Source organism: Juglans regia, chromosome 4 (genome assembly GCF_001411555.2).
Source record: "Juglans regia cultivar Chandler chromosome 4, Walnut 2.0, whole genome shotgun sequence".
NCBI classification, from domain to species: domain Eukaryota; kingdom Viridiplantae; phylum Streptophyta; class Magnoliopsida; order Fagales; family Juglandaceae; genus Juglans; species Juglans regia.
In genome coordinates, this window is record NC_049904.1 from 25,014,023 (window position 1) to 25,026,766 (window position 12,744).

Here is a 12,744-nt window from a genome sequence, read left to right on the forward strand (position 1 = left end):
TCACGAGTCCATTCACAGCAATATGTTAAGAAAAATACCTGGCAATACAGGTGCAGTCTCAGCATATACTGGCTCAGTCGACCTTCCAAACACATCAGTCACGATGCATTCACATCTCAGGCTTCGGCCAATGTCCTCAAGTCTCACCTTGTAAGAGCAGGAACACTGTGTAGGTAATGGTTCATAGGATTTTCTATCTCCCACTTCTGATGAAATGAACCTGCAGTATCCCTCGTGTCATACATAGGCAATGCAGTGTTATTACAAGAGCTAAATAAACTAGTCACAAAGATTGATAAATTTATAAGAGACTGGATCAAAATCAGGATCTGATGCAAACAGCAAAATGACAGTCTGGGAATCTTACATGATAGACAGAAAATTATTTAGATAGCTTCATTTTGTTCAACAACTATTTTCCTTCAATACATTGTAATTTCTAAAATATTATTGTAACTGATTTGAGAGCAGTTAAGCGAATGCCATAAATTGAGTATGCAAAGACATTTCATATGTTGCTGGATACTCAAAAGTAGCACCATACCATTGGTATCTGACATCTTTCTTGTACTTGCCCCAAATGCATTTCTGAGTCTCACTCTTTGGAATTACTTCAACAGCAGTGAGTATATCACCTTCAACTGCCTTTCCAGTGAGAGCAAGCAACTCCACTTTCAGAAGCTCTGGAAGCCAATGCAATATACAAATTCAAATTAAAAGTCTTCTCGAAGTTCACTGTGTATGACATGTCAGACTATATAGTCCCTGGAAATATTTTTTTCCTTTTTGTTTTATAAGTAATAGCTTTTCAATTGAAAAGAACAAAGGGGTGCAATCCTGAAGAGAACCCTGATTCAGGAGATTGTGCCAGAATTTGATCCTGGATCCATATCCCACCGCCAATCTGAGGTTGATAGAAAACTTCACCCAATCTTCTACTTATATTCTTCCCTAATCCCACCCCATGGGGGTCCATGGACCTCATTTGAACACTACCCAACCCGCATGCTTCCGTACTTGGAATCTACTACTACTGCTCTCCACAATGGGTCTCTCATTCCGGAACACCAAAGCCACTTCCCCGATAACACAATTAAACCTAAGCATATTCCGAAATCTCAATCCACCCTTAGACATTGGATAACATATCTTGTACAAACTCAGGATACGTTGCCTCTTCCCTTAGACCCCACCAAAGGAAGTCCCATTGTATCTTCTCGATACAATTAGCCACACTAACAGGGAGTGGAAAGAGAGACATGAAATACAGCCAAAGTTGACAGAGTGATTTTAGACAATGTAATATGCAAGTCCAACACCATAAACAACAAATGCACATGCTATTCCTGAAATAGTTGTGTTTCAAGGGGGTCAGGCTTTTGTATAGCCACACAGAAAAGTTTTTACCTGGGAGAACAATATCAGTTGGCTCAGATAATCTGAGTTCTCCAACAACTGAATCTGAACGGACAGGAGTGTATCTGCAAAATGAATATCAAAATTTTCAAAATGCCAAAATCTTTTATGCGCTATAAGATACATACTAAATCCCCATTAGATCATCAAGACTCATACAGAATACAATTCAGATGAGAAAATCTAGGACGAGGTAAATAAATATAGCCACCATATCTAGGTAACAAGAATATGTAGCAGACAACCCCATCGCCTAGGTATATCTGATAGGCCTTTCTTTGATCCTTAAAAAACTCCAGATCCAAAGAGGCTGACCAGCTTTTGTGAACACTACATGCATTGGAATGCAGCAAATCATGCCAAAAAGGTTAATTTTGATATTAACAAGTATCAGCCAAGTGAGATTTTTATGTTGTCTTCATTACAAAGTTATCTGCTCCCACTACTAATGATGAACAACAGCAAGTTTTATTTTCTTAGGAATTGATATAAACATGAGAAATAAGATACTTCATTTATGATGTCCATTTGATTGGAAAAGATGATCCATCTAGGGGCATCATTGTTGCAGATAGAGTGAACAACACCTTAAAAGCAACAATATATCAACCTCACCACATTGTTGCAGATGTGCAAACTAATTGACTATTCTATAACAATCTGTCCCCCTTAATAAATAGAATGTTTTTCTAACATGTATAATATTTAATTTCAAAACATTTCCTCCTAGAAACAAGCAAAACCAAAATCACAGCTGCTTTGAACAAATAGAGAGAGGATATTGATTATGTTTCCTACTTTGAAAATCTTGGAAGGAAAGTGAGCATGTTATAAATTATCTGTAGTTCTGAATAATCTTTCTTCCAATCAACAGATGGCAGAAAAAAAAAAGTGAGGCAGAATATCTACCCAAACAACAGCCGGCAATTGTAATCTGAATCAGTAACTTCATAGGTACTCAAGTTGGCTCCATTGATAAGAATAATAGTGCCCTCATTAGTTTCTCTATACCAGCTGAAGAGGCTTGATCCCTCATGCCCACCGAAATATTCACCATCTCCAGAATAAGTACCCGAAGACAACTCCTTGACATGAACATTAGAAACTACTGGAAGAGCTGCCACATTATTTATTAAATGTATCAAATAACAAGACAAAATAAAACAAAATATAAATGCCTCGGTTTGACCAGGGTCAAAAGCTAACTGTTTAATAGATCAAGAAAAGGAGGTATTGCTTGGGAAAACAATCAGCAATAATGAATGAACCACTTGAGCTTATCACTTGCTTAGAGATAAACCAAAATCTCTGCACACTACTGACAAAATCTACCGAAGAGTCTTCCAATCACCCAATTAAAATTAAATCATATTACAACCAGTAAGACATATAAATGGTAGGTCCTCAAGTTAGCTAATAAAATAAGAAACAATTTCTGATCCCATGCAAAGAACTAGAGTTGTACCTGGGGCAACTGGAGAGTTAGATATTGCAACCAATGGCTTCCCGCATTTGCCATCAGCACGAGTAGGCAGCCAATATAAGGCCAAGTAGGCCCCAACATCTTCAAGTGATGTTATATAAGTTCTGCCACCATTGTATATCATTCACCATAACATTCATTTTGAAGATGCAAATATGAATTTCTAAAATCTTAGAATAACAACTCTATTCAGAACTTACAATGTTTTACCACATATCACAGCGTCTTCACAAGCACTAGATACATCTATTAGTGCAGATATATGCAGCTTATTCTTTGTTCTATACCAAATATATTGTCCAACACCTTCTTGTCCACCAAAATATGATTTTTGTGGGATAACCTCCTTGTCCTCAATGCAATCAGGAATTTCCAGGTCCACTCCGATAGGATCAGCTGTTGAAAGCAAAGAAAGAAAAAACAAAACCTTATACGGAATAGGCCACTCGCATGGGCAAAAACTTGTTTAATTTTGCCCCAACACCCTTAACTAAAAGATTATAAGTTGTCAAACTAAAATGACCACTTCAACTTCTTGGAAGATTATGTTGAATTTAAATAACAAATGTTCAACTGACCTGGAGCAATTATGTCAGATAATATGCTCCTAGGGCTCCCTTTCATTCCATCTTGGCGCACAGCAGTATAAACAAGCTCAATGGATCTTCCCACATCCTCAAGAGTCAAATCCACAAAATCTGCAAGAGGAAAGTTCTAAGCCAGTAATATTGTAATTCCAAATGGATATTTGAAAAGATCCCATCTCATAAATTCCATAAAACTAACCAAAAGTACTGATTTTCTCCCGTACGCCATAACTTTCCACTCTAAACCATTCATGGAAGCAATCTCCCCTCTCCCTGAATCACAAACAATGAATTCCACTTCAGGACTAACAGTTACAACAGTAAGGCTAGGAGTTGAAGCCTTAGGCCCCGTTTGGATTGCAAGATACTCTTATCTCATCTCATTTCAACATCCAAACACCACAAATATAAACACTCTTAAATTTCAAATCTTCAATTTTTTCATCCAATCATTACCTAATCATTACAATTTCCCAAGCTTCCAAACAAAATACAAAAAATAATTCAACTTTTTCAAATCCTAAAACAAAAATTATATTCTAACAATATTTTAACTTTATAATATTTTTATTCAACTTTTTCTCTCTCTTTTTCCAAAATCCCATAAAACATCTTAACTCAAACCATTTCACTACTAGTCACAGATCATCTCATCTGACTATCCAAACGAGGCCTTCTCAAATATATAAGGTGATGAATCAAATGTCTCACCCTCCACTATAAGAGGCAATAAAGCTCACACGTTGCCCTTCTATCATTGACCCGAGAAATTCTAGAGACTGACAAGTAGGGGGGCCTGCATTGCATAATAGAATTCAAATAATTCTTCTATAAGTTAAGTTTCATGCAGAATAACCATTAGGCGGACAATGTGACAATAAAAATAATTAAAACCAGAAGATATTAACATGGTACCTGGTATTATAGGTCCCATTTGTTCAGAAAGAACAATGGGACCACGAGCCCAGTCACTTCTTACAGGTTCACAAGAAACTGAAATAAAGAAGCCAATGTCATCAACTGAGAGCTTGTATGACGCAGTAGTTGCACCCTTAATTTCACTCTGTATGCCATCAGAACTAGTCTGCAAATATATAAAATTGTTAATTAAACATAGCAGCAGTTAAATAACAGCAAAAAGGGAGAGAAAAAATGAAATTCAATTGATAACGGCTTTTTAAGGAACTGTGACTTTCTGGCGCTTGAATGCCAATTATAAGTACAATTCCTGTATGAGACAATTTTGCATCCAGGTGTTCTATCCAGTAATGGATTTGCAAGGTAGGATATGGTAATATTAACTACTGCTAAAATGTTAACCGAAAATACCCGGAACCAGCGGAACACTGAATCTCCCTCTTCACCACCCCAATATTTCTTTTCAACGCTTAGTGGGGTTCCTTCAATAGCATTTCCAACTATTTGTAAAGAAAGCAACCTTGGGCTTCCTAATCATCAAGTAGCACTCAGAATAAGAAGCAAATTTTAAGCAACAAATATAAACAACCATCACAACTTTATACATGATTACTAGTTCGTATATGTCCATCATGAATACACACAGAACTTGTACAAATATTCATTTTCAAACCAGAACATGATAAATAAATACATATTGGCGACTGGAGATCATGCAAAAACAATTTCCCAAGATCAAAATCACCACCGTGACAATGAATCACAAATGCTGGATGTATCTAGCACAGTTCACGGCCAACCTTCACATACAATCTATAGATGTTGACTCTAAAATGATAGTCCTGTGTAAGATACAATATTGCATGGGTATTAGATATGCAATTATGCATTGCTCTCGAGTGCATGTCACTCAGGAGAGTCCAGTTAGAGCAAGTGCAATACATTTTCAAAAAATACAAGTACAGAGAATGATATAAAAAAAAATATATATTTCTGGTCAATTGAACAGTTAGTCTAAACTAACCTTGATATTTCTATATCGATAGCACACCAATGTTTTGGCAAGATGTACTTGACTGAAAGCCAAGAAATAATGAGTACTATTCTTGCATTCTGCTCATTAAAAAAGCTTTCTCCACTCACAAATTTCTGAACACTGGAAACCACTTTTACCTCTACTTTTCCCCAGGCATTATGAAGTTTAAACCACTGACATTCTACATCTTTCAAAAATTTAAAACCTTTTCTAGCATCACTTTTATGTAAGAACATAATTATAAAGGCTAATATGATTTTACCAATATAATTTTCAGAACCAAAGATGATAATATTACCTGGGCGAACACGTTCCTGCCCCATGCAAGTTCTTGGCTCCCCAACAAACCCATCATCACGTATTGGAGTGCATTGGAAGGAAATGTATTTATTAATCGCATCCTTGGTAATACGATACTGAAGCAGTCCTGAAACCTCAGGTATAAGAGAACCTGAGTCAGTTTCAACCTGCAGACACCAAAAGAAAGTATATTTCATATTAGTATGATGATCTGAATGTAAGGACAATCTACTTGGAACCTGTAAAAATAAGATCTGAACAGAAATGGGGAGGAAGAAGGTTATTCTTCCTTCCTGTCAACATTATAGCATATAGAAATCAAAGTTGACCTAATATTTATAACAAAATATCCCCCCATACAATTTCTTTACAAGAAGTATATGCACTATAACACCACTTTCCATAACACAACCCCTCAAGCTGGAGCATATATAACATTTTTTATAAGTTTTATTAATATGTTTTTTTATAAGTAGGAAAGATTTTTTAATATGAAAACAGGCATAGGCCAAGTACACAGGTAGTATACAAGAGAATGCACCTAATTAGGAACACAAGATAGGTACAAGAAATTCATGAGAACTAAGACCACTGAAATATATAACAATAGCCCACATAAATAAAGTCTTATAGAAAAAGTTTTTTTTTATCTTCCATAGAGCGCTTCCGATCCTTTAAGTTCTAGTCATTCCTCTCCCTCCAAATACACCATCCCAGTATGTCAAACATGGCTTGACCCAATATATCAAATCCAGCTTGGCCCAGCCCAAATCTAATGACGAGTATGGGCAGGGCTTATGAGTCCAACCCAAGTCTGTGGGCTGAACTGAGTGAACTGAATCAAAATTAAAATAATCCTGAGCTTGGATCGACTAAACCCAGAGAAGAACTCTTGCATCCAAATGGCCCCCTTGTCTCCCTCAATTCTAAGACAAACACATAAGTGAGAATCACAAACAGCCACTAAGAACCTCGCAACCACCACACGAATTGCACTTCGAGAAACACAAAGACAATCGGCACTAACAACGATATTGACACAGGCATTATCACAATACCTGAGTACTCCACACAGGAACACCAAGAGAGATGGTGTACAACATCGAAGCACAGTCACCACCACAAATGCGCGAAGGCAAAAGATGACCACAAACCGCCCAAAAAACCACCACACACTCTACCAAACATTATAGGAACCATTAGAAATAACCTTTATATTCACTGGAGACCACGAGAACCACCAGAAAGCACCATCCAGTCATCAAAGACGGCAGGAAACACCGATAATACCACAAAATGAATTGGAAAACTCATAAAAACGCCAATCTACAGCCACGGTGACCCCTGACAACCCAATCAAAAAACCACAAACAACCAAAAGCCACCACCGAGATCATTGTGCCATTGAAAACGTTAAACCATCACCACATGCACTACAATTTTTTTTTTTATATTCCATAATTTTTATGGTTACCAAGAGAAGCTCGTTTAGAGCTTTATCATGGCGCAGCCTCTGTGAGTTTTTACAATGCTTCCTATCAAAGTAGTCCAACCAAAAACCAACAAATAAAAGCATAATAAAGGGGTATAAAAACAAAGACCTAAAAAATATAAGCCAAGGAGGTAAACAAGGATTTAAAACCCTAGAATCCTTCTCTGATACTTGTAAAAAAATAGGGTTTGAACAAAAAATGAGAGGAAAAATGTTATTATTCCTTCCTGTCAACATTATATTACACAAAGATCAATGTTGACCTAATAATTATTACAAAATATCCCCCCATATACTTTGGTTACAAGAAATTTTATCCATAACAAAATTTTCCCTGATAGAACCAAACTATTGCAGGAAACAAGCCTCAAAACATAATTGGTAGATCTTTTGAATTCTTTTTTTACCTTCAAGCAAAGAAAAGAACAAACAACTTAAATCATATTACATTCATAGAATAAGGGGAAGGTGAGATTTGCAATGGCATTTCATTATAGAACCAAACAATATGATGATAGTAGACAGAAGTATTCACAGAATATACTCAGAGAAAAAGAACTTTTTTATAGGTAAAAAGAAATTTATTCAACCAAGTAATTAGGTATAGCCCAAGTACACAAGGAGTATACAAGAGAGAACACCTAATTACAAGCTAGGAACTAAAAAAAGCAACAATGAAATCATGAAAACATGCCCCATCAAGTGAAATAGCAAATGCCCAAACTAATAATGTATGGAAGAAAAAATCTCTAATCTCTCACAAAGAGTGTTCTCCATCTTCAAAACTATGGCTGTTCCTCTCAAGCCAAATACACCACATAAGGCATAGGGGAAAAAGAACTTATAAAAAAGATAATAGCTATATCTGAAAATTATTAGGCCTTAGAGCAGAATATTTTTGCAATTTTAAAAAAATCCTGCAAATGGAAGATTGATAAGATGGAATTCTTATGATTTGCAAAGAGAATGCAATAGCCATCAAAGTGTACCAAACGGTTTCTGAATATGTTTCTACCAAGAAGCTATTTCTCCTTTTATAGTACATAAAACAGCTTAGAACAATTGAAATTTCCATATAATGGAAAAAAGGCACCTAAACTGTACATAAACCATTACTTATCAGAAAAATGTGTGTACCTCATGAAGATACCAATTGTATTTACTTTTCCCCTCATGACCCCCTATGTAACCATATGATGCAGTCAACATTCCATCTTCAGTGTAATCACCAGTAATAGATAAGAAATTCAAACTTGGGGGAAGAGCTGCAAGAATATAAAATATGAATATGAGCGAAATATTTTTGAAAGTGTGGTTTTGGGCATGATGATGCTACAGAGCAAGAGAATTTTCTATTCAACGAGTGTTAATTGAAAAAGAAAGAGGTTTACTCACTTTCAACTGCTCTATCTGATATCGCATATGCTGGTTCACCAGGTTCACCATCTGGAGTCATAGGAGTATATTTGGCAACAATGTGATAGCCAACAGCACCTAATGGTATGCGGAATGCCTAAACAAAGTGCAAAGCTCATCAAAGAACCCTATCAAATATTAAAGCAAAAAGAGCAGATGCACATGCTTACAGAAAATTATCATCACATACCTTGGCAATCTTGGATGCGCTCAACGCTTCAAGATCTCTCTCACCATCCAATATGGATGATCTTTTCTTAAACCACTGCACTCTGCTAGAACCCTCAGTTCCTCCCGTAACAATACCAGTTACAGTTATCTTGTTGTTCTCCCTCAATTCACCAATTATCTTTACATTTGTTACCTTGGGTGGTGCTGGAATTTCGACAAAGATCGCAACACCACAAGAGAAAGTTAAGAATATGCACCATGATAAAAGCAACATGGCTGTGATTTTTAAGTTAAAAAATGATGTCTATGCATAAACATAAAACCAAAGAGAACTAAAAACATTGCCATTGATACTCAGAAACAAGAATACCGAAAGATATGGACAAAAATTGAAAATGTAGGTACTAATCAATACAGCAGCTCCAACAGCATCAAGCACCAACTCAAAAGAGTATCAAGTAAACAACATCTAGACCTCCTAATGTAATTCTCGATAAATGAGATAAGTCTAAGATACTGTGTAAGAAAAATGTGCAACAATTAACAATTTCACCTCACAAAAAGTAGTTCAAACAAAAAGCAGGGAGATAGGATCACCACCCCCATTGAACCCCAGAAAGGAAAAAGCAGCCTCTATACAAACCCAACCATAAATTTTAATCCTTTTCCCATTCGATAGGGTTAACACATGAAAAATTACCAATTTTTCTAATCTGAGAATCTTTAATAAGGCACGTCTTGGGAAGTGGTTATGGAGGTACCATCAAGAAGGGGAGTCTTTATGGAAGACTATTATTGATTGAAGTAAGGGAGTTTGCCAGGGGGTTGGTGTTCAAATCAAGTGAGAAGTGTGCATGGTGTTGGCTTGTGGAAGAATATTAGAAATGGATAGGAGGATTTTACTCGATTTATTAAATTCGAGGTTGGTGATGGTGCAAGGATCAGCTTTTGGCATGACTTATGGTGTGTTGATTCAGCCCTTAAGACCACGTTTCCTTCTCTTTTTTGGTTGGCTCTAAATGAGGAGGCTTCGGTGTCTGAGTTGCTAGATCATTCTAGTGGGTTCCCTTTGTGGAATGTTTATTTCAGTAGAGCTGTTCATAATTGGGAAATTGGTACTATTTCTGATGTTTACAGATTATTGTCTACCTTGCAATTTGGTAATTATGAGGTGGACAGGATACTGTGTATGAAGACTGGGAATCAGAATTTTTCTGTACGGTCATTGTCTAAAGCGTTGTCAAACCAAAATCATATTTCGTTCCCTTGGAAGCCTGTTTGGAAAAGTAAGGTGCCACCTAAGATTGCCTTCTTTGGGTGGACAGCATCTCTTGGGAAAGTTTTGACGTTATTTAATTTGAGAAAGAGGGGTCATGTCGTAATGGAATATTGTTATATGTGTAAGAAGAGTGGAAAATTGGTGGATCGTCTTTTACTTCATTGTGAGGTGGCAAGAAAACTATGGGCGGAAATCTTTTATAGAACAGGCATTGCTTGGGTAATGCCCAAGAGGGTGCTTGATTTAGTTGCATGTTGGCAAAGATGCAAGGCCAATCCACATATTGAGGATGTATGGAGGATGATTCCTCTACGTATCATGTGGTGCTTATGGATTGAAAGGAACGAAGTTGTGTAAACATGGAGCATTCTCCAAATGAGCTAAGAAGTTTCTTCCTCCATACTTTATTTCTTTGGGCACTCTTGTGTACTTAATGGAGCTTGCTTCAATGACTTTCTTGTATCCCTTTCTAACTCCTTTTTATGTAACTAGGTGTATGCTGCTTGTATACCTCTTGTGTACTTGGGCTATGCCTATTTACTTCTATTAATAAATTAGATCCAAATATACAACTGCAAACTCATTCTTCAGCGAGATCTCGGAGCTTCACTTCCACATAGAAAATAGTTGTATTGAATCTGGTGGATTGTTATCTGCTATAACTACGAGGATGAAGACCAAATATGATAAATATTGGGGGAATATTGAGAAGATAAATAGATTATTATTTATGGCTGTGATCCTTGACTCCCGATATAAGTTGACTCATCTGTAGGGTTAAAGGCCATCGTATTATGCAGCAGTATCATTAACTCATGTCAACAAGGAATATTATGCGGAGTACATCTGAGGTTGAACGATATTTTATGGAAGCTGTCGAGGCACCTAGTACTGTATTTCTGTTATTAACTTGATAGAAGATTAATTCCACCAAGTATCCAGTCATTTCCCGTGTAGCCTGAGATATGCAAGCCATTCCTGTCACTACGGTTGCCTCAGAGTCGGCATTTAGCAATGGAGGTCGTGTGTTAGATGCTTATCGAAGTTCATTGTCACCGTCAACTGTGGAGGCCCTCGTTTGCACACAGAATTGGATAAGTGAAACGCCCATTGGACTAGATACCGTTGGCGTTGGTGTCGAGAGTTATAGGCTTGAATCGGATAAATTTATATGCTTTTAAATCATTATTTAATTATTTTTAATATTTCTAACTTCTACTTTTTATGATTTATAGACATAATTGTGAACTCTAACATAATTGTCGATGACTGGGAGTCTGGGACGGACGCCCCTTGAGAGTTGGGATGGAGTTGAGAGAACCCCCTTTCTTGGTAAGAATCAAATTCTATTTTTACCGTGTTCAATTTTTTATTAACAATTTTTTTCATTTATTGATTGCAACTTTCTATCTTCATTTCAGGCATGACCAATGGACCATTGAGATTTGAGTGAAATTCGTGTTTAATATTTATCTAGTTATATTTCAAGGCTAAGTCAATGTTGTTATTACATTATAAATAGGACTAATATAACTTATGGCTACATTATACATGTTATTTAGTTTTTAAACTATTATATTTAAGGTTTTTTTTTTTTTATCTTTTCAGTATTTTTTTTTTTTACAGGTTTGGACTTGGGCTTTGGTGATCATATTTATGTAGTTATATTTATGTAGTTACATTACATTGTGCTCGATCCGAGCAAAGAATGAAACAAGGACACACCACATGATACTCTTATTTAGGCCGCATTGATTTTTGTCTTTTTCTTTTCATATTCTCCAATATTAATTATCTTCTTTGCAATTAGGATTTTGGTCAATTGAGTCATGTTGCTTAAAACTTTTATTAGTATCAGATTCTTCATTCTTTTGCCGCATATAAAGTTTTGAATCTTTTGATATATATGGTAGTACTGGCGCCCCAAATGCATTTTAATTTGTCTCCACAACGTCCTATATACACAAAACAAACATCCTAAGCCGACGTACACTAGATCTGTAAGAAACGTAGAAAAACAAACGATCGGACTCCGATTAGAGTTCCGACCTCCGTTCGGAGCTCCAATCGGAGTCAGGCTCCGACTCCGTTAAAAGTCGGGGAAAAATTCCGCTCCGACTCCTGTCGGAGTCAGAGTTCGGAAACGAAAACTCCAACTCCGTCGGAGTCGGAGCCCAGCCCTACTCAAAATGTTGCTTGCACTAAGAGGTACCTTGCTTCACAACATGAGACACTACTGATACGCATTCTCCTTCCTGCCCTGAAAGATATACCAATTATGATGTTACATAATGATCTATGAGAAATCGATATTGTTAGCATACCTAGAACATTCTACGATATAGAAGGGCAACGGACAAACCTTCGAAATTGGTTGGTATATATACAAAAGCCAAGATTCGCCCAACATCTTCTTTTGTCAAGGTATACTCAAGTGTACCAGATGACACACGTACAAAGTCTCTGCAAGAGAAGCCAAAAAAATGGGGGTGGAGATCTGAATCGTAAAATGAAAAAACCTAATTGAACATCGGTAATTTTCATGGGATAAAAGGTCCATATTAGTGTTAAGATGAAGAAATTTTAAAAAAAAAAAATTAACTTTAAAACACAATTAGATAGGATAATATTTTAAATGCAACAAAA

General features: G+C 36.4%; 1 protein-coding gene across 3 annotated transcripts in view; it reads right to left on the bottom strand.

Annotated features, from left to right (window-relative positions):
• LOC108983078 (187-kDa microtubule-associated protein AIR9-like) overlaps window positions 1-12,744 on the bottom strand; it is a 50,904-nt gene that overhangs the window by 21,301 nt on the left and 16,859 nt on the right. For all 3 annotated transcript variants that reach the window (XM_018954609.2, XM_035689251.1, XM_035689250.1), the window contains exons 16-32: window positions 12,461-12,561; window positions 12,311-12,358; window positions 8,839-9,023; window positions 8,628-8,745; window positions 8,370-8,497; window positions 5,739-5,907; window positions 4,816-4,934; window positions 4,402-4,570; window positions 4,198-4,282; window positions 3,686-3,759; window positions 3,478-3,597; window positions 3,100-3,295; window positions 2,882-3,003; window positions 2,326-2,533; window positions 1,408-1,481; window positions 545-683; window positions 39-220 (exon numbers count right to left, since the gene is read on the bottom strand). In XM_018954609.2, the coding sequence (XP_018810154.1) occupies window positions 39-220; window positions 545-683; window positions 1,408-1,481; window positions 2,326-2,533; window positions 2,882-3,003; window positions 3,100-3,295; window positions 3,478-3,597; window positions 3,686-3,759; window positions 4,198-4,282; window positions 4,402-4,570; window positions 4,816-4,934; window positions 5,739-5,907; window positions 8,370-8,497; window positions 8,628-8,745; window positions 8,839-9,023; window positions 12,311-12,358; window positions 12,461-12,561 (2,237 nt within the window). The remainder of the gene's footprint in view (window positions 1-38; window positions 221-544; window positions 684-1,407; window positions 1,482-2,325; window positions 2,534-2,881; window positions 3,004-3,099; window positions 3,296-3,477; window positions 3,598-3,685; window positions 3,760-4,197; window positions 4,283-4,401; window positions 4,571-4,815; window positions 4,935-5,738; window positions 5,908-8,369; window positions 8,498-8,627; window positions 8,746-8,838; window positions 9,024-12,310; window positions 12,359-12,460; window positions 12,562-12,744) is intronic.